General features: G+C 43.8%; 1 protein-coding gene and 1 long non-coding RNA gene across 3 annotated transcripts in view; both read right to left on the bottom strand.

Annotated features, from left to right (window-relative positions):
- Positions 1-20,327, bottom strand: part of LOC132953976 (uncharacterized) — a 199,845-nt gene that overhangs the window by 33,890 nt on the left and 145,628 nt on the right. The gene's annotated exons all lie outside the window — the stretch shown is intronic.
- On the bottom strand, positions 1,256-19,763 carry csnk1da (casein kinase 1, delta a). Of its 2 annotated transcripts, XM_061026367.1 has the most exons (9): positions 19,304-19,762; positions 10,469-10,579; positions 8,432-8,580; positions 7,962-8,190; positions 7,679-7,849; positions 7,415-7,563; positions 7,057-7,225; positions 4,749-4,855; positions 1,256-3,196 (listed from the first exon to the last, which is right to left on the bottom strand). In XM_061026367.1, the coding sequence occupies exons 1-9, from the start codon at positions 19,377-19,379 to the stop codon at positions 3,146-3,148; spliced, it is 1,212 nt and encodes a 403-aa protein (XP_060882350.1). In that variant the 5' UTR covers positions 19,380-19,762; the 3' UTR covers positions 1,256-3,145. The 2 variants fall into 2 exon arrangements, with proteins under 2 accessions (XP_060882350.1, XP_060882351.1); XM_061026368.1 differs by lacking the exons at positions 1,256-3,196; positions 4,749-4,855 and adding an exon at positions 5,748-5,910 and having other exon boundaries at positions 19,304-19,763.

Raw genomic sequence — 20,327 nt, forward strand, 5'->3', positions numbered from 1 at the left:
TGAAAACTTCAGGAGTTTTCTGCAAGCATGAAAGCAGAAGAGGAGTGAGGGCGGGGCTCCCTGTGATTAACAAGTCTCTACCTCAGTAATTAACCTTTTAACCAGAGTAAAGCTGAGCAACATGCATCTACCACGTCACCAAATATGGCAACTTTTGGCTCCACAATGTCAAGATGGTAGAAAACCACACTTCTTATAATCGTGTTATAATCTCCTGTGATGTAACATTGTCCATCAGAAGCTGTGTCATAGGAGGGGGAGGAGGAGGAGTGTAATGAACTCCTGTGATGTAAAATCATTGATCAGAAGATGTTATAGGAGGAGGAGGGTGTGTTTCCTGTGAATCTCTGCCTGACAGAGTGTTCATAATGAGTGTATAAATAAACTCCTGTCCTGTGGCTACTGAGGGGAGGAGTCTGAGGTTCTCTGACGTCGACTGTCCCCGTGCTGCCTCGTACTCAGGTGTTACATCCTGGACATATTCTACAGATTCTCTAGTTTAGTCTAAAGAAATGAACCATCATGTAAAATCTTCATCTTCTGTCCTCTGTGGTTTCTCAGTTCGTCACTGTGCATGTCCATCTCTCTGCACAGCCTGCAGGCTGGAACAGTTGTGTAACTGTCCTCAACGAGCGGCAGCATGCAGGTGCTCAGGTTGACCCACAGCGCCCCCAGTGGTCAGACTGTGTCACTGCTGTAAGGAAAAAGTTCATCCAGCATTTTGCAGCCAGAAACTTGATGAACTTCAGACTTTACTAAATACTAAAGCTGAATAAGAATGTTTATCAAAGAAGGGATTGTACAATTTATATTTTCATCAGCTTTGAATTTTAATTTAAAGGTCACATATTCTCTAAACCCCCCCCAAACACAGACACGTTTCTCTAATACTAATGTGTCCCTACTCTGTCTACAAACCCCCCAATGATGAGAAAAGTCCATCCTCTCCGTCTTCTCCCTGCTCCACTTTTCAGAAAATGTGTGCTCAAACAGGCCGTTTGTAGATTTTCCCTTCATGACATCACAAAGGGCAGTAACCCCTCCCCCAGGTGGGTGACTCTCCCACAGCTAGGTGTTTGTTTCTCGCCTTATCTCGGGAGAACAGGCACGTTCCTTTTACCTCATATTTGATGTGGGAGCTTGGAATGAGGTCACATCCTAGTCGAGCGCCTTCGAGGTCGTTAAAGCAACATGGACGCCTCCAGGAAGTACAAAAACTATAGAACTCAAACCCCCCCCAAAAAAAGGCAACACATACAAGTACTTATTAATTTATTTACAGTTTTAAAATACACAAATACAGTGGCATTACAAATAAGGAGCAATAGTTTCAAGGAGGGAGAGGAAAGAAAAGACTTCCCATGAATCCAAAGTGAGAGATGCATTGTGGGACACAAGCGGACATCTCCACTGCACGGTTAAAAAAAAAAGAAGAAAAAACAGTAACAGGAAGTGAAGAAAAACAAAACAAAGGAAGAACTGAGGAGAAGCAGTTAGAAGGTCGTCTCTCCGTGTGAAGTGAACTCGCATTAATCATCAGTGACAAACAGTTAATCCATCGCGTATTCAAGCCCACAGGTGAAGAAGAATACAAATAAACAAAACAGAGTGAGGTGTTCCCAGTCCCCCCCCCCCTCCCCCACACACTGTCATCGTCATCCTGTTAAAGAAAGCAGGCACATCCTATACACAACGAGAACAAACATGTACAAGTTACCACTACAGACCCCTCCCACTTTTTACTTTAACTACAGAAAAACGGAGTTAGCAAACCAGCCTACCACAAAGATCTACGTCCAAAACCTGCAGGGTTCAGCAGTCAGCTCGGCCCCCGAGGGACGCGAGTAGCCTCCGATCAGACCTCCTTTATTAAGACGACACTCAAGACTGTAAGACTCCAAAAAACCTCCTCAAACACACCTGTCCCCCCCTTCCACCTGGACTCAGTCTGCAACGACGGACAAAGAAAAGGTGAGGATGTGAATGTAAACTAAACTGGAGCAGGGATCAAAACGATGAGTTCACGACCTGAGCGGTGAATTATTCAAGGGGGGGGGGCAGACTTCAGTGAGGTCCAGGTAGAAGAAGTGTCAGTAAGTCTGAGCCAGACATGAGAGCCGGGAGTCGGATGGTCTGGAGTGAGATTTTGGAGGCAAAAGAGTTAAAAGAAAACTTTTAAAAACAAAATTCCCCTGAACATGTTCACCCACTCGCCCGCCCGCCCGCCCGCCCCCCCCCCCCCCAAAGCCTACGACAGAACCACACAAACACGCACACAAAAGCCACGTCACTAAGCACCGATTCAAAAACAACATCTCATCCATTCAGTGCGACACATCGACCCCCGAAAAGTATTTCACTGTTTTCCATTTACAGCTTTTCCCAAAGCAGCACGCGGCAGCCACAGAAAGAAAAACCTGCTGTTGGATGGACTACGGCATCCTGAGGAGGACAAAAATAATCTCGTTCTGTGGGAGCTTTTCAAAAAGACATTTTGTCCCATTTTTAAAAACAACCAGGTTATCCTAGCTTCACATTTGAACCTACAAACAAAGAGCTGTGACGACTCTCAGGACACAAAACGGGACCTCAGGCCTCGTCCTCAGACACGCCCATCACGCGTCTTCATGCTCTCATTGTTAAAAATAAAAAAAACGTCCCACACACGTTTTCCCACCAGCTGACTCTCCAATCTCCTGTGAAGAACGACCAGAGGAGCTTCAATGCTAAAGAACTAAAATAAGTAAAATCAAAGTTAAAAAAAAGAAAAGAAAAGAAAAAGACGCCAGAGGATCCATGGCTTCATCAACATTAAAGAAGAGGAGGAGGAGGGGGGAGTGTTTCTTCCACGGGGGGGGGGGGGGTAGGAAGGAGGGAGGATGTGGCTGCTACTTTGCCAACGTTGTTAAGGCAACCAGAGTGTGCTCCACCCGCCCGTCTCTCTCTCTCTGTCACACAGACACACACACACTCCGCTGTGAAGGGAACGAGAGCGCAGCCGGACTCTCGTGCATCAGTTGGTGGTCGTCCTCTGTGTGTGTGTGTGTGTGTCTGAGTGTGAGTGTGTGTGTGTGTGTGTGTGTGTGCTGCAGGTGGTGCGTGTTGAGGCCTCCATGGTGCACAGGTGAAGAAAGGGGGAGGGGTTTCACCGTGGAGCCGCAGACTGGAGGCCGCTCGGTGTGACCCGGGACAGAGCCTGCAGAGGAGGAAATAAAGAATAAAGTTCAGACTGTGAGCTGATGTGAGACCGCAGCAGGATATAATCAGGAGAATTCACCTGGAGCCAGTGGGAGGGGGTGGTGACCTTTATTCCCTGTGATCGCTGCACAACCATAGACTGTCTGCACGCCACCTCTACCATCTCTGTGCTCTAATCAACCTGCTGCTGCATGTTTCCTGTTCTCCAGGATGTTCTTCTCCACTCTTTAGTTCACATTGAGATTCTCTTCAACTACACGTAGCATTGATACAAAGACTTAAATATTCTCATTATAAGCGGCTCCTGCACCTGTGACTGGCGGATTAAAAAGAATCGACTGGTCACTCTTATTTTAACGAGCCACTTTATTTTAACCGGCAGCATAATGTAAGAATGTGTAATATCAAATCAAGGCTCTCTGTCTACCTTATAAACAGAAAATAACATTTATTTTAGTTGATTATTTTGAGGCTGTTGAGTGTTTCCTCAAAGACAAACTTGTATTTTTTAGACTTGGTCTGCATGCGTTACCCTCTCTGACCTCATGGGGGAGCACCACGTCTACAAGCAGGAGGAGAACAAAGAACTTAATGAAGCCTTTAAAGAGCAGAGAGCTGCAGGGCAGAGCTCAAACCCTCCCCGATCTTTAGCTTTGTTTACAAGAAGGCGACAGCTTTATTATATTTATTTATGACTGTACCTTTAAAATATTTCACATTTCATCGACACAATACTCATATCGATTTAATATCAGAACCTGATGATTATTAGACTTTAAACTGTTTGATGTTTCTGCCTTTGTGAAGCACTTCTCACTCTGGTTTAGTCACATGCTCGATAAATAAATAAATAAAGGGGATTCTTATTACCCTCATAATTGTCACCATCAGTCTGTCACACTGACTTCTGCTCTTACAGAACGACTCCTGCTGTTCGGTTGCTTCATGTCAGCGAGAAAAAGGGAACAAGGAAACATTTGGCAGGAGAAAGAGGAAGTGATTTGTCCTTTGGGCAGCCTGGATCTGAACGTACTGTGATGCATTTCCTCTTTAAAAAGGAACATTTGAAGACAACAGAGCACAGATGATTTACTCATAGCTCAATCTAAAGTCTATTTTTATATTCCTAGGCGCCTTTTATGTTTTGTTTTATTGGCTTATGTGTTTGTATGTCTGCTGTTATACCCCCACTGAGCAGGACTTTTGGTAAACTGTGTCGTTATTTAAAATGCACGATATAAATAAAAGTGGACGGGATGCTAATGCTAGACCAGCTGAACTTACATCCTCGATAACAACAAAGAAACACAAATTACTGCACTGACGAGGTCCTCAAGCTGTCTGTGTGTCATTGTTTTATGTTTTTATTGTGAATTTCCACCAAGAGCATGATGGGAAATAATGTAAACATTAATCTAATTGTAGTTTTGTAAATGCTGACTGTGCAGGATACCAGGAGTGTTTGCAGAATCTTACAGTCGATGACTCAAATGTCTCAGGATGTCAGAGTACACAGTGTGTGTGTGTGTGTGTGTGTGTGTGTGTGTTACCTGTGAGGACATGCGGGAGTCCTGTCGTCCCGTCAGGTCTGAGGAGGAGATGTTGACCGGTGCTCCACGATGAAGACGCATGCTCACCTTCCTCTCCTTCTCCAAACCTGAGAGAAAACAAAAAGGAGGTTAACATGATTACCTCAAAGCGCAGATAAGCGGGTTCAGGTCCTTTTGTATTCCGCAGAGGGCGACGACGAGCAGGTTTCAATCCTCAACACGCTGAAAAATGTCACTTTTACGGTTGTTTAAAAAAAACAGACCAATCACAGCCTAGCTTTTCGTCGTCACAAAGCCTGCAGCTTTTCAATATCTGCTCCCTCCGTGATCCATTCATCCATCCTTCCACAGATTTAAATAAAACTCAGTGCTGTAGAAGACGCACTCTTGATGCCCTTTTTTCATCTCAAAAGTTGGCTGCGCCTAACTCACCGGTGCAACCGATATAAAATGCTGACACACGGGCCATCATGACCACGAGTGCAGCCGCCACCATCACACATTGGAAGCGAACTGATGTGATTGAAATTTTTCCTCCCTTCTCTGACAACAATGCAGCAGTCAGTATGTCCTCCTTCTAACTTTAGATTCTGGTCCTGAATGCTCTGGATTTGTTTGGACCAGAGAAGGTAGGAGGTTTTAAGGCCCCCCCCCCCCCCCCCCTCCTAGAGGAGGGGGGGAAGAGACAGCTCTCTACAATGTTTAGAATTTAGACTGCAGTACCCATTTTAGACACTAGGTGTCAGAGTTACATACTGCTCCTTTAATGAAAGAAAACATATTATGGGCAGAATTTAACTCCACACAGCCATATTAATTCTAAACAAGGTCAATCAAATCTCAGCCTCCAATAAATTGAACAATAGAGGCTAACTGGTATGAATGAACACATGACTACATCAACAGCATTCAAACATTAAACTTGAATCAAAATGAATAAGGCCGTCTCGTACCAGTAGCGTCTTTTTGGTGTAGAAGTTTTGAGGTTTGTAGCTGACTCCTCTTCCTTCTGTTTCTGAGTGTTTGCTGAGATGCAGAGAGAGACTCTGCAGGAGCTGCTACTTTGTAAATTAGTTGCTGTTTCACTGAGAGCTGCTTTGCGGCTCTTCCTCGAGCCGCAATCGCAGTGGCACCACAGCCGTCTGACTCCCTGCTGCCCCTGCTGGATAGGGGTTGCAAAGTTTCAGCCTCTCTTTTCTCCTTAATGTTAGGTTTTTTTCCCCCCCCAGAGGAATTAGTTTTCCTTAGTTTTGACAAAACAGTGTGTATGCTCGGGAAATAGCCAAAGATGTCTCCAGTCACTCCTGATCAGGACTGTTCGAAGGCATCTCGAGTTATTGGCAGATATTTGATAGGCCACGCCCACTTTCATCAATCAACATGACACTCTGAAAGATTTTATAAACACTCATCCCCCGAGCATGCACACCAGTTTTGGTGAAAATCTGCCCACCCATTTTTGGAGAACACATTTTGGTGTTTTTTGCGCCCTCTATGGTTCATGCTTTGTTAGGGGGCACCGGTGACCTAGTGGTTAGTACAAGCGCCCCATGTGCGGAGGCTGTAGTCCTCCAGACGGGCGGCCCGGGTACAAATCCGACCTATAGCTCCTTCTGCATGTCATCCCTGCTCTCTCTCTCAAACTTTATGGTCATTCTCTCTGATAAGCTCCGCCCCTTCCAAAGTGTATCGGTCACTTGAAAACTAAACAAGACATCAACTACATCTCAGCAACTATTAAATGAGCTTCATCCAATGAGCAACCACATCAAAGTCAAAGTCAAAATGTGATTTACATAAAATCCAAAATGGTGGAAGATTCATGGCGGACTTTGATGGTCAAAGAGGCTTTTTTGTAGACTAACATGAGCTGGACCTTTGTGTCAAATTAAAAGTGGATGTAATTGAGAGTATGAGGGGCGTGGCCTTTCAAAAATCGATCTTTTACTTAATTGCAGCACCACCATCTGGTTCATATTTCTTCACATCATTTACAGTCGCTGTGCGATTTCATGTTTCTACGTCGCTCCATCTCACTTGAATTTGAGCCGCGGCATTAAACAAATATTAATAATTTCACACAAAGACAACAGAGTTCTTCCCCTTCAAAACCTGAAGAGGAAGAAAAAAAGCCACGAGTCGACGATAACAGACCAATCAGGAGCTTTGCTCATTCTGCAGGTATGTCTTAAATCTTGTGGAAGAGAGAGAGACATAACGGCGTCCAGCTGATGGATTACATCAATACGAGCACAGGATAACTTAGAAAACACACCAACATCGTTCATGTGTGTGTCTGTGTGCTGACCTGTGTGTGAGGCAGGGTTGAGGGGGGAGGGGGCTGCAACTTCCTGAGTGGCTCTTGCTCTCCCTGAGGCCGAAGCCATGCCCCGAGCCGCGGGATTCCTGCCGTGCCTCAGCCTCTCCTCTCGCTCACGGCGCTCCCGCTCGGCGTCCTCCACGGCCCTGTTGGCGCCCTGACAAACATGAACACACGGTTAGAAGATTGTCTCTCAGGAACATGTGAGCAGCAGTTGATGTAAGAAAGTTTCTGTTCCAGCTGCAGATTTAAAGAATTAAATCCTCCAGATCTAGTTTGAGACTGTTCATTTTTTTTTCAAGCTGAATCTTGAAGTAAATCTCTTCAAAGTGACGACATAACTCACAAATTTGAGCATGTTCCAGTCGAACACATAGTCGTAGGAGAAGCCCTGTCGGTGGAAGAGGTTCCTGAAGAGCTGACGGAGGTACGAGTAGTCGGGTTTGTCGTCGAACCGCAGAGAGCGACAGAAGTTCAGGTAGGTGGCAAACTCCGCTGTGAGGACACGAGGAGGACAGACGTTTACAAAAAACACTCTAAAACACTCCAAAAACACATTCTGTCATTTAGAGAAGAACATTACAGATCAACTGGAAGAGGTTAAACGTACATGGGTAGCCTTTGCAGAGGACCTCGATGGGCGTGGACATTTTCTTCTCACTGATGCGTTCGTATTTCTGCCTCTTGGTGGCGGCTTTGAGGCCTTGCCAGGGCAGAGAGCCGAGGTTGAAGTACATGAGGACGTAACCCAGAGACTCCAGGTCGTCTCGTCTGGACTGCTCTGTAGAGAGAGAGAGAGAGAGAGAGAGAGAGAGAGTGAGAGTGAGAGTGAGACCACAGGAGGATGGAGGCGGGTTTATCTGTTTCACCACAAAGATTTTTGAGGGTCTTACCGATGCCCAGATGTGTGTTTATGGAGGCATAGCGGGCGGTGCCAGTCAGGTTCTTGTTCTCGCGGTACGGGATGTGCTGATGCGTTCGGGCATCGCGGTATTTCTTGGCAAGGCCGAAGTCGATGATGTAAACCAGGTTGCCCTTCTTGCCGAGCCCCATGAGGAAGTTGTCGGGCTTCACGTCTCTGTGGATGAAGTTCTTGGAGTGGATGTATTCAATACGGCTGATCTGTGAGCAAAGGACGCGACAGGTTGTTCATTCAGCATTATTAGACAAACATGGCGACATTGGAACGTACACAAAGAGGCTAACATTTTTTGCATGTATGCATTCTCTTTTTCCCGTCTCTCTTTCTGTGAGTATGGGAATTGGAGGAGGCATAACACATTACTTGTTTGATACAGATTACCAACAAAAAATAAGACACAATCAACGAGGGTCTGTGGAGTAACGGGTTTCCCCTCCTCACCATCTGGTCGGCGAGCAGCAGCACCGTCTTCAGGCTGAACTTGCGCGAGCAGAAGTTGAACAGATCCTCCAGACTCGGGCCCAGCAGCTCCATCACCATCACGTTGTAGTCGCCCTCCGCCCCGCACCACTTTATTGTAGGAATGCCCACTGCACGAGAGGAGAGCGGGGAGCGTTTATATTTAGTACGTCCCAAAATAAAAAAAAGCAAAGCAAACAGCTGCAATTCATGAATTTCCTCAAAGGCTACAAACTCAGGAGTAATAAAAAGAAAAAAAAACTGAAATCTGAATCGACTCCAAACGCTGCAGGAGAACAGCTGATGGGGTTCCCTAATTTAACTTCTCAGCTATTATAAAACATGTTATGATTGGTAGATATGAGTTAGCAACATTAGCTCTGTCAGTGTTTTTCTGGATCAAACTGAAGATGTGCAAAATGTTTGACACAAAGTGTTAAAGACCGACCTTTGTTGAATCTCTAAAATGTGAACATGTGATTTAATTCAAGATGAAATCCTCATGTTATAAACTTTGTTAAGCTATGAAGAGAAGTGTGTGTAGTGACACAGACTTAGTATCAATCCTAGAACACGTTTGTCTACTTAAAGTGTGCAGCTGAATTACTTTGGGAGAAAATTCTGCTTCATAATTTAGAGAAGTTGGCTGATGTGTCTCATTTATTCTTGTGCAACTCTTCTGCAGAGAACAGAAATGGCGCTGTCCTGCACGGTGTCTATGCACCCTCCACATACACACACGCATGCACACAGGGGGGAGGGTGTGAAGGCAGAGGCCAGCTGGTTTAGTAGTAGCTGGTAATTGGCTGACGCTGCCGAGGCGAAGAGGCCATCTGGCATTTCCTTCTACAGGCAGACAGCGACAAAAAGCTGCTGCTCAGCACCTCGCCATGCGCACTCTCTCTCTCTCTCTCTCTCTCCATCAGCTATTTATATATGTACAAACGCAAATACATCCCCCAGTCTGGGTCAGTCACTGTGCCCTAATAAATCCTCCATGCTGGAACAAAAATACAAACGCATGTGTGTGCACAGTTGTGCTGACAGAGACAAACCTCAGTACGCTCCACAGTCGGCTTTAAATCAGACCTCACTATGTAAGGTCAGAAATTATTCACCAGCACGGGAAGGAAAACGAGTTCAAATCTTAGTTAAATGTGTTTTCAGTTTTATCAACTCTTTGCACAAACTACTGAGCGTCTTGTTTTAGGGCCCTACAGCGACGCTAACCTCCAGACGCCACAGACACGCTCAGGGTGACAGGTTCTCTCTCATGTCTCCCGAGTTTGAAGCCTGTGGGCATGTTCACAGTTCAACATGCCATCTACAGACTCAGCTCTGACTGGGAAGTTTCTTTAAATGGTAAACGGGCTGGAGTTTGTAAAGCATTTTTCTAGTCTTCTGACCGTTCAAAGTGCTTTTTTTACACCGCATGCAAAGTCACCATCAGAAGTAACTAATCCCATTCATACACCGCTGACGAGGGAGCAATTCTGGGTTAAGTGTCATGCCCGAGGACACATCGGACATGTTGCTGCAGGAGCTGGGGATCGAACCCCCAACCTTCCGGTTGAGAGACGACCGACTCTACCAACCGAGCCACAGCCGCCCAAAGCATGATCTGAAGCATGATCTGAAGCATGAGCTGTGATACTTTTTACCTTAAATCTGTGACCCGTTCAATTTTTTGGGATTATGACCAAAAGCCTTCAAGAAGCGTGTGACTTCTAGTCTGACTGCTAGTTAGACTTCATAACATGCAACATAATGTATGAATTCAGTTTGATGCAACTGTCATTAAGTGTGTTGCTATGATTCCTCATCAAAGACATCATGCATTTGTTGACCTAAAGAAGGGGATCAGAGGTCAAATCCCGGCCACTTTATAAACTCAGATGCTTCTTAAGCCTGCTCAGAGGGGTCATTGGAGTCCTGACTGTAGACGACTCGGCATGAACAAAACCTCTCACACTGATTTAACACGTTTCCGTGTAAAATATAATAAAGTAAATAAAGTACCTCCGCCCTGCATCATCTTGTAGATTTTGCTCTCTATGTGGAGCTGTGGGTGTTTGGTCTTCACACATTCCAACTTGATGGCGACCTCCTCAGCGGCCGAGATGTCAGTACCTGCAGGGAGGGAGAGAGAGAGAGAGATGAGCTGCATGGAAACACGTCACAGACACGTTCACCTTAATCCAGTGACCTTTACATCTTGTTCGCTAAACACCAATGACACAGGAAAAAAGAACAACACAAGATATCTGAGAATATAAAATAAAATATAAAAATGGCAGAACTCACAATTCCATCCGGATATAAATCTTTGAGCATTTAAAGAAGCAAAACAACAATAAACAAACATGTTTTTTTATATTTCTGACGCGATTTAAATACATTTTTTAAAATTATTACAGTTTGTTGTCGGACATTTCTTTCAGCTGAGGTGTTACAGATTAAAAGGGATTTTAAGCATCTTAAAGATTCTCCCACAAACTGTTAGCAGAAATACAAATGTTTGCACTGAGGCTGGACCCGAACATTCGTTCGTCGGGTAGGCAATCAATTATTAATTTTGGGATTCGAGTATTTGTGTTTTGTTTCTTTTTCCTTTTGTGTACCTGATATTCCTATCCTCACAGCGGTCAGTAAACGTCACACTTCAGTTCACCTTGGTCGTTAAAGGGAAGACAAAATGCAGAAGACTTCAGCTGTGTGGGATCACTTTAAATTAAGTGAAGACAAAAGCAGTGTGCCAAAGATGTAGTTTGAAACTGGCCTACCATGGTGGCACAACATGTGAGAAAAGTCACCTGAATGCTGGAAGTAGTTTGCTATATTTTGTAAAAAAAAAAAAAAACTGAGACCATACTAGCTAGCAAACTTAGCTTAGCCTTAAACTTTGCTTGGAAAAGACTTATTGAGCCGCGTATGTGTGACGTAGTATGATGTCTACAGAGTCAGAGGAACATTTCCTCACAGGACAAAGTCCAACACGGCCTTCCATCACGCTTTATCAGCGTCCGTCAAGCAGATATGAAGATAACAAATAGTTTGCATGGTAAACAGGGTGTTAGTGACAGTTGAGGATATTTAAATTAGTCGTGCGGTCGCCTGGGTACACACAGACGTATCAGTGGTTACACAGCACAGCCGGCCAGAGTTGCACTGAATGTACCCGGCTCCTCTCTCAGGTGTCTGCTTTAATGTGTGGTACAAATTCTTCACAGCGATCAGAACATTTTTTAATCACCCTCTAACTGATCTGAGAACAGTCTCTGTGAGGTCTGAATAACCTGGCGTACCTGAATACCATCACAGGGTCCAGTTCCCTGCACACAATCACAGCAACTCTACACCGGGTTACGTAATCCAATTTCTCTCACAGCGCTGATGGAGCTTCATTGATTTCTCTGAATGATGTCATGAGGGCGGGCGGGGCCGCTCTCAGCAGGGCGCGGCACACATGACTCATGTTAAAGCTGAAATGTTGTAAAATTTAAAAAAACAAGATCTGTTAAATATCGCTGCAGAGAAGTCTGAGTGTTTGTGACAGCTGCAGGACATCAACGTCTCAGCGTGGACTGAGTCCTTCTCCTGCAGGTCAGTTATTCACATTGATCTGCCTCTCAATGGTCACTAAAATCTATATCAGCCTGGAGACTTTAAAAGGGTCAGTTCACCCAAATGCTCATCGTTGACCTTCATCTTATCAGGGACTGCATTTAGGTCCCCCACAGAGGTGAGAGAAGAGGTCTTAAAATACTGAATGCCTTCGATGAGGGTGACAGGCGGTTTCCACAGGATCCATGTGCACAGCCTTCTGTCTCCGCCTTGGTTTTGCTCCGTTGGACAGCACGCACCCTAAACCACCGGGTCTGTTTCTGAAGTGTTAGCGCAGCCAAGCGCAACAATGAGCAGTTGGACTCACAGGAGAACTACAAGATCACAGGAGAACTACAAGAGGACCTTTGCACTCTGCAGTAGATGTTGTTCAGCAGTGGTCATTGCTTATTATGACGTCATTCTTTTGAGTTCTTTAACAACGCCATGAATCCATGCACGCTAAACGAGTCGATGAACGATGATGACTAAAATTGTGTCACAGGTAAACGAGGGCTGCTCTACTTTAGTTTCAGCACAAAACCTCAGAATAAAGGTGCACCGAAAGATCGGCATGTGGCCGGTTTTCAGCCTGCTCTGCCCTGACCGGTGACCAGCCGGTCCTCACAAGTATAGCTGATTTGGTGCTGATCTCAGACTCACACACGAGAGTCGTTTCAGGCCGAGCCGCTAACGGACGTCCACACACACAACAAGCTAACATGCCAGAAATAGGTATCGGAAGGTAAAAATTGGAAATGGATTCGGCCAGAGAAATAGCAATCGATGCACCTCTACCTCAGAACAGATATTAAGAGGTTCAAGGGGGTACTGTGACCTGTTTCTTTATGAAGCTTTGTGTCGGGTCAAATCAATCAATCTATCAATAAACGGATCGATCAGTGACCACAGAGAAAAGGCTCTTCATAGTGAGAGCAGCTCGGTTCATTTTGCTTTGTTGCATCACAGGAATGTGATTTGTCTGGACAGATTTCTCCGGGGAATGCGGAGATCTTTCCACTGTAGAAAAAAAGTGTGTGTGTGTGTTTTTTATCTGGACGGGTTAGTGAAGAAACATGTTCAGACACGTCGCTCTGCACAGGTACACAAACAGCAACGACAAACCCTTAAACACTGAGTGACTTCATGAATTTGTGTTTCGTCGGACAGAAATCTGCTCTCTGGCGAGTCTAAATGCACCTCTCATATCGGGGAGAAGAGAGAGTGGTGAGCCAGCAGATGCAACATGTTGCACTGAGAATAATTAAGTTAAGTCTGTAAGCTCTCATTGAAGCTGCAGAGCCTTTGGTTAAAGACCAGGACCACATCAAACCCGGCTTGGTAGGATGCGTTTCGGCCACACGTCACCGACCCTGAAATGTGTCATCACTGCAGAACGCGTCGAGCGGCTTTGAAGCTGCAGGGCAAAACAACTCAGGCGAGATTTCTCAACCTAAAGTTTCTGAGAAGTTTCAGCCTTTGGTGACGTCAACAAAACCGCCAATAACACCAGAGCTTTTCACACAATCGAATAAAACCACAACGTTTCACAAGCAGAGGAGAGTCATGAGTTTGTAAAGTGAGTCACAGGCAGCGTCCAGTTTGAGCATGTCTCAAGTTCTGTTGTTGTAACAGCTCAAACACCCGCTCTCTGTTAACCCTGCTTATGTAACCCGACCCATCCCTGTTAGCATACACTGCTGGAACCATTTCAGTTTACTCACATCACGAGCCAAGTCAGAGTTACATAAGGCCGTCAAACAGGTAACACGCCGAGGATGGAACATTTGACACACGTTGTTTTTCTTATCAGAGGTTTTGAAGAAGAAAGGTGCTGCAGAGTTTAATCAGACGGTTTTATCCATCAACAAAGATAATATTCTACGCGTGTGATGTGTCAGGAGGGTGCAGTGCGACATCAGAAGGGTCGTCTTGAAACTACGCTGTAAAACTTCAAACATCAAGATCAAAATCAAACAATAAGACTCTCAATATTAGGTCAATTCTTGTCTTAAAGCTCAAAACTAGCAGGCACAATATTTTGCATTTTGGGTACATTATGTATATATATATTTCGTTCTTTTTTTTCTGTTTGTTTGTAGAGTGGGAGGGGGTACTGTTCTTCTTTGTTAACCTTTTCAATGTTCTATGTCTTCTGAAAAAGCTATAAATAAAGTATTTAAAAAAACAACAACTTGCAGGCACAACGTCTAAATTTCACAAAAACATTTCAGTACAGAAGTGTTTCCAATGTATTTGTCTACAATTTTTGATGCCTTTCTCTCCAATACACATGTCTCATGATGAGATATATTTACTTCAATAAAATTGAAACTTTAAAAAAAGCTGAGCTGGGCGGAGAGCAGGACGGTGATATTGTGAAAGGCCAGCAGAAAATACCTGCAAATGTATTATCAGGGCGCACTCACACAAGGCGATCTGTACCGTAGCACGCTTAAAGTAAAGCCATGCATGTGTCGTATTACGACCTTATGAGGTAACCGTGCTCAGGCCCGGTTAGTCCTGGAGCGGTGTAAGTGCAGGCCAGCGGGGGAATGGGGAGGCAGGGACAATCGAGCTTAATCACAGTACAGGACAACTGGGCCTAGTGTGTGAGCGGGCCCTAAGACAGAGTCGGCTTTCTGGCACAAATTCACCAACTACAAAGGTGCATGGAGAAAAAGCTCCAGGAACATGAAGATCAACTTTATTCACTTTATTAGACCGACGTGTTCCAGCCCGTGGCCTTCATCAGTGTCTATATCTTCATACTACGAGTGTTGCTTGAGCTTTTTGACCTCTTCAAGGTATCATTAGACGTCATAGCTGTACGAGGTTAGAATATTTGACCCCGTCGCCGTCCTCCACAACTAACGGCTAAACTAAGTTTGACACATTTTTCTAACAAGAGTGGATCTGGACAACGAGGATTGAAACACTTTCATGTAAACACAAGAAATGGGTGCAGAAGAGTAAAGTTTGACTTTCTCTGTAATGAAAATAAAAGATATAAGGAAAGGTATTTATTATTCCCTTCTCTGTAGACGCATGCGTCCATGATTTGTCGTCAGAGAGATTGTTTTTATTGAAGCGTTTCAGGAATGTGTTGATGTGCTTTATTTGTGATTGCAGCGTTCGTCTAAAATACACAATAAAAAAAACTGACCTTAAACAAGGTCACGTCATGAAAGAGAAACTCGTGTGTGTTTGTTTTACACAACGACGAGGGAAATCCAGTCGAGGGAGTTCATGTGACGACAGAGTGATCAGGAATCTCTGCAGCTCGTTTCAACACGATCACAGCAGGAGATCTTTTTATAAAATGTAAAGAAACAATAAAACTTAAAAAGCGAGAGGCTGTTTGTCGTGACTGTCTTAGGAAAGCTCCTCAAAGATCAGAAACTGTTCAACAGTTGTGAATATCTGACAGCCTGCAGCACACAAAGTACGAGGCTTCAGTCCAACAGCTGACCTCATCTCCTCTACTGCCAACAAACAAACAACCCTCCGAACAGACCTGCAGAGCAGCGCCATCACACCGTCAGCATTTTTAAATCTCTCTACAACATTAAAGAATATATCACTAATAGGGCGCGACTGATATGAGATTTTTGGGGCCGATAACGAAAACAAATCCAATACTGATATATATCGGCCAATAACTTTCTATCTATTTTGATGTTTAGAGACGGATATAAATTTACACGTTGCGTTGATCGCCGAAATGCAGATCAGACACTTTTGGAAAGGATTTATAACAAAGACGAGATGGTCACTCAAGAGAACTGCTAGTGTAAGACAATGAAATTAAAAATGAAATACTATTTGACTGGTGAATAAATATAGTAACATCGGCGCATATCTGCTGTAAAATTGGCCGATACAGATAATCACTGGATATGCTGATATCGGCCGTCCGATTCATCGGCCGGGCTCTGATTCTTATTTACTGTAACTGATGCCATTGGACTTTATGATAGATGCTTGGTTCAGTTCTGGATGATTAACAGTGTTTACGTCATGTTAGTCAGCAGCCAATTAGAGAGGAGGAGAGATGAGGGATCACTCAATCAGCTGGTCATAAAAAGCAAACAGACTGAATCTGACACACAATCTGTTTTTAACTCTTTGATAGTGAAACTCGCAGGTTTCCTCATGTGGACGGGCTGTTACACTCTATTTATTTACAGCTTGAAACTAAAACTCTCATCGTCCACATCGTTAAAGCCTTAGGCAGCGTTTATACCCTGCATAAACATTCATCCTGCGTTTGTGGATAACAAGTGGATAGCACTTAAGTAAGGGCGTTTACACTTTGCATTAACGCAGAGTCTCCTCAGAGCGCTGGCCTCTCATGCAAATAAAAGCATGCTCATTTGAACAGACTGGACGACCTCTCTTTGCAGTGTTTAATCTTCTACCTTCAGGCCTGACGGTACACAAAGCCAAAAAGGCATCGGGTCTCATTTATACCTGCAGCTATTCTTTTGTTAAATTTAAGTTAATTTTGTGTTTCTGTCGACCTATACGTAGCATTGATATAAAGACAAATACCACATTATATAGAAGACTCTGTTGCTTCATCTGTCACTTCCACGTTGTTTTTTTACGTCATGTCTAACCTAAGGAGACCCCCTAGCCCCCCCTCCTGATATTCTCCCGCTGTGAAGTGCATGTGGGAACAACCAGATCAGGAGCAGACCTCCTGAAACTATCTAGAAATCTTCAGGAGTGAATCCATGAAATCAGCTTTGGATTGCATCAAATCTCAAAAGCTCAGATTCAACATGTTTAATTGTAAGATCTAGTTTATTAACAACGTTCGCAGCTCTCTCTAAAGGCGACATGAAGTCTGAGCGTGAAGCGGAAACATAAAGCAGCCGGATCACCGACACATCAGTCCGCCTGCTGTTTAAGGAAGCCGTTTGAAACACTTCCTCTATTTTGATCTGGGGAGCTTCAGAGTCAGATCCCGTGTTTTACATCATGTCAGATATTATTTTTATGATTATTTCCAGGCTGGTTAGAGTAAAACACGCAGAACACAGGGATTCAATTTACGTCGCTGTCTGTCACAAATAAATCTGTAACGCTACTTTTATTTACCCGCCACTGTGGCTGGTAGGTCGAGCAAATTCAGCCCAACACTGCACAAAAACACCCGCATATAGACGTTGGTGGGTGCCAATATCCAACCCTGATTAAAACAGATGCATATAGTTCTGTGTGCTGTAAATATATTATTGAATCATCCACTGGGTGATGTCATCCTCTTTCTGGGTTAAGAGGAGTCAGTGATGATGTTATCAGTCAGTAAAAATGCTTCATGAATTCACAATGTCTCCTCTCCATTGTTCTGATGACTAAAGTCTTCAGCTCAGAAACGTGATCAGCTGATCTCCAACACTGTTTCCAGGAGCTGTGGACCTCCAATATGGCCGCCAGAGGATTCATTACAGCGATGGAGGTGGTGGGGGTCAATGCAGGAAGATGTCAGGGTTAACTCTGAGCAGATAAACCGGAATACAGACGGATACATTCTGTGCAGGAATTACTAACAGAAACTCTTCCTCTGGCACAGCTGACAGATCTCTACAACCTTTACCTTCAATAACAGGCACCACACATATCATCTATTATCGGATTAACTAACAGATCAATAGACTGCAGCCTTCAGCAATTTGTTGATGAAACTGAGGAATATAAGAGCCCGTCTCCTCTGCAAGCAGCACGATTTATTTAAGCCGACGATCAGCAGGACATGGAGCCTCTTTATCAAATTACACCTCAAAGACAACAAACGCATACAATGGACATCCTTCTGTGTTTAAATGACCACATGACATTCAGATTATCATGAACCAACCCCCCCCCCCCCACCACCACGTGGTCTTTCATACAGGACCACATGATGAATTCTAGCTATTCCTCTGATAAAAAGTGAAGTAACATTTAAGAAGAAGAGGCATCATTCGCAATGCCCAAAGTAAAATATGTACACAGTCTTGCACTGTTGCCTTTTTCTCTGTTTCTTTAGTGCTGTTTTGAAACTGTTTTATAGACACGAGTATAGAGGTAGCTGGATGTCTCTGTTCCAGGCTTCAATCTCTTGATATGAGGATTTTAGTGAAATGTAAACGGAGGATTTGAACCGGGAATTTTACCTCTGGTACCAGAGCAGACGGGGAAGTGGTCGGTCACTGGTGAGCTCTTTAGCTAATATGTACACTATTTCATTATTTTACTGAAATACTGGACAACATAACATGTTTTGTATTTTTTTACATTTCTGATTTGATTTTTTCTGTTTTTTTTCAAATCCCAATATACGTCACAGAAAGAATAGATATCGCAAATTTAGTTTCCCCCCAATATTGTGCAGGGAAAGGAATCATAATCTAATTAATTTTAAAAATCCCTAACCCAAATTACACTACCAGGTGGCTCTCAATCAAAATAATAACAAACGGTGATGTTGAGGCTGACGGGGAATCGTGGGAGTGGTTGTCCCACTACCACGGATGAAAACGAAAGCTGAGTTGCCAGCAGTCAAGTCAAGACGAGACGGAGGGAAATAATATGTTTAACAACGAGCTAATGTATCCGAGTTTAATTTACATGATGTTTTTCATCACAGCAGCAGCTTTCATTAGGAGTTCACGCATTCACGTTATTGTGTTTCCACGGCAATGACAAACACGCCATTTACGTCATGGCGGCCGCCGCAGAAGACACAACTGTACAGTGAAAGATTTCTCTGGCTTTGACTGTTGGAAATATGAGGTAATGTTAAGTACTCAAGAAAAAATCTGTAACATAGGTTTTTTTTATCATTTAGATATTTTCTAATAAAATTCTACATGTAAAAAATACGTTTTAAAATATCGCGATAAATCGAATCGTCCGTATCGTTACTGCTCAGTATTATGATCCAACAGTCCCTTCTTAATGTTGATGAAATCTGTTCTGAGTTACATTCTTTAAATTAAACACAAAACATGGTGATGGTCACAGAGTTCACAGACTGAATAAACACATGTTTCGCTGAGTTATTTTAAGCTAAAAGCCTTTTTTATCCTGCTAGCTTCTTCACTGCTAGCTTCGAAGCTAATGTGGCTACCACTGAACAGCTGATTGATCGACAGCTTGTCTGATAAACCCGGAAAAAGGAACCCAGCAGGTAAACCCTACACATCTTTAAGGACAAACACAAATCAAAAACATGCATTAGTGTCTCCAGTTATAACTCACCCAGATAAATGTCTCCAAATGATCCACTTCCTATTTTCCTGCCCAGTCTGTATCGGTTTCCCACTCTCAACTCCATTATGTCGGCTAGCAAGCTCGCTAGCTCCAAAAATATCCCAAAAAAATGTTCAGTTATTGAGCCAAAGGTTTTCAAAAATCAAAACAGGCAGAAACACGGACACATTTAATCACTGAGGGCGTTGAATTGTTCCTCCTGTGGGTCGTCTCCGGATGAAATCGGCTCTCCAAATCTTTCGCCACTTGTTTTAAAACACTAATAACGTCATAATGTGACAATACGTAGCTCGTTAGAAAGGTCGAAGTGTGAACTTTATGCTCTCGATGGTTTTAACAGCGTTTGTCTTTTTATCGCAGCGGATGATGATGGATTTTGAAGACTTTACGGTTTGGCTCGGCTCGTCTCCCTTCGGCTGTCTCTGCTCTGTTAGGATCCTGGCTCGGTAATCTGTTGGAGGTGTCTGACGTCACTTCCTGGACAGTGACGGAGAGCCTTTCAGTTGAGATTGAACAGCAGATAACACGACCGGTAACAGCAGCCGAATCACTGCCTGTGAACCACTAGACGAGGAGAGGAGAAATATACAGTATTTTATTTTATTTTAAGAAAACTACGGAACGGGATAAGGACCAATTAAAAATATTAGCTCTGACTTTTTCTCAGAAAATTATACTATAAACGCTAGGTACAATGTGATAGGATATGACGTTAAATGGTTTGTTTTAATTCGAAACACTACGATACCATACATGATACGACACTAATCCCAATCTTCTGACTTTATCGTCACCATTCTGGATTTATTCACAATATTTTACTTTGTTCTGAACTGGTATGCTTTCTCTTTTCCTGGCACATACACTGAAAATCCTGCTATATCACTGAACATACTATTTAGAGCCGCCATCTTTGCCCTCTATCCTTTGTTCCTTTGGTTTACTGCTCGGGACTAATCTCCTCCAGGACAGGGTGTCTGCTCCCGCATAACAATAAGAGGTTGGTTCCTTT

Source organism: Labrus mixtus, chromosome 20 (genome assembly GCF_963584025.1).
Source record: "Labrus mixtus chromosome 20, fLabMix1.1, whole genome shotgun sequence".
Classification (NCBI taxonomy): Eukaryota; Metazoa; Chordata; class Actinopteri; order Labriformes; family Labridae; genus Labrus; species Labrus mixtus.

Bases quoted from the DNA above. Each gene is read 5' to 3' on its own strand.
- csnk1da (XM_061026367.1), bottom strand. From the start codon at position 19,379: ATGGAGTTGAGAGTGGGAAACCGATACAGACTGGGCAGGAAAATAGGA. The intron at 7,226-7,414 runs GTGAGTTATGTC...CATGTTTGTCAG, and splicing joins ACTGGAACATGCTCAAATTT to GGCGCCAACAGGGCCGTGGA. The intron at 4,856-7,056 runs GTCAGCACACAG...GTTTTCTCTCAG, and splicing joins CAACCCTGCCTCACACACAG to GTTTGGAGAAGGAGAGGAAG.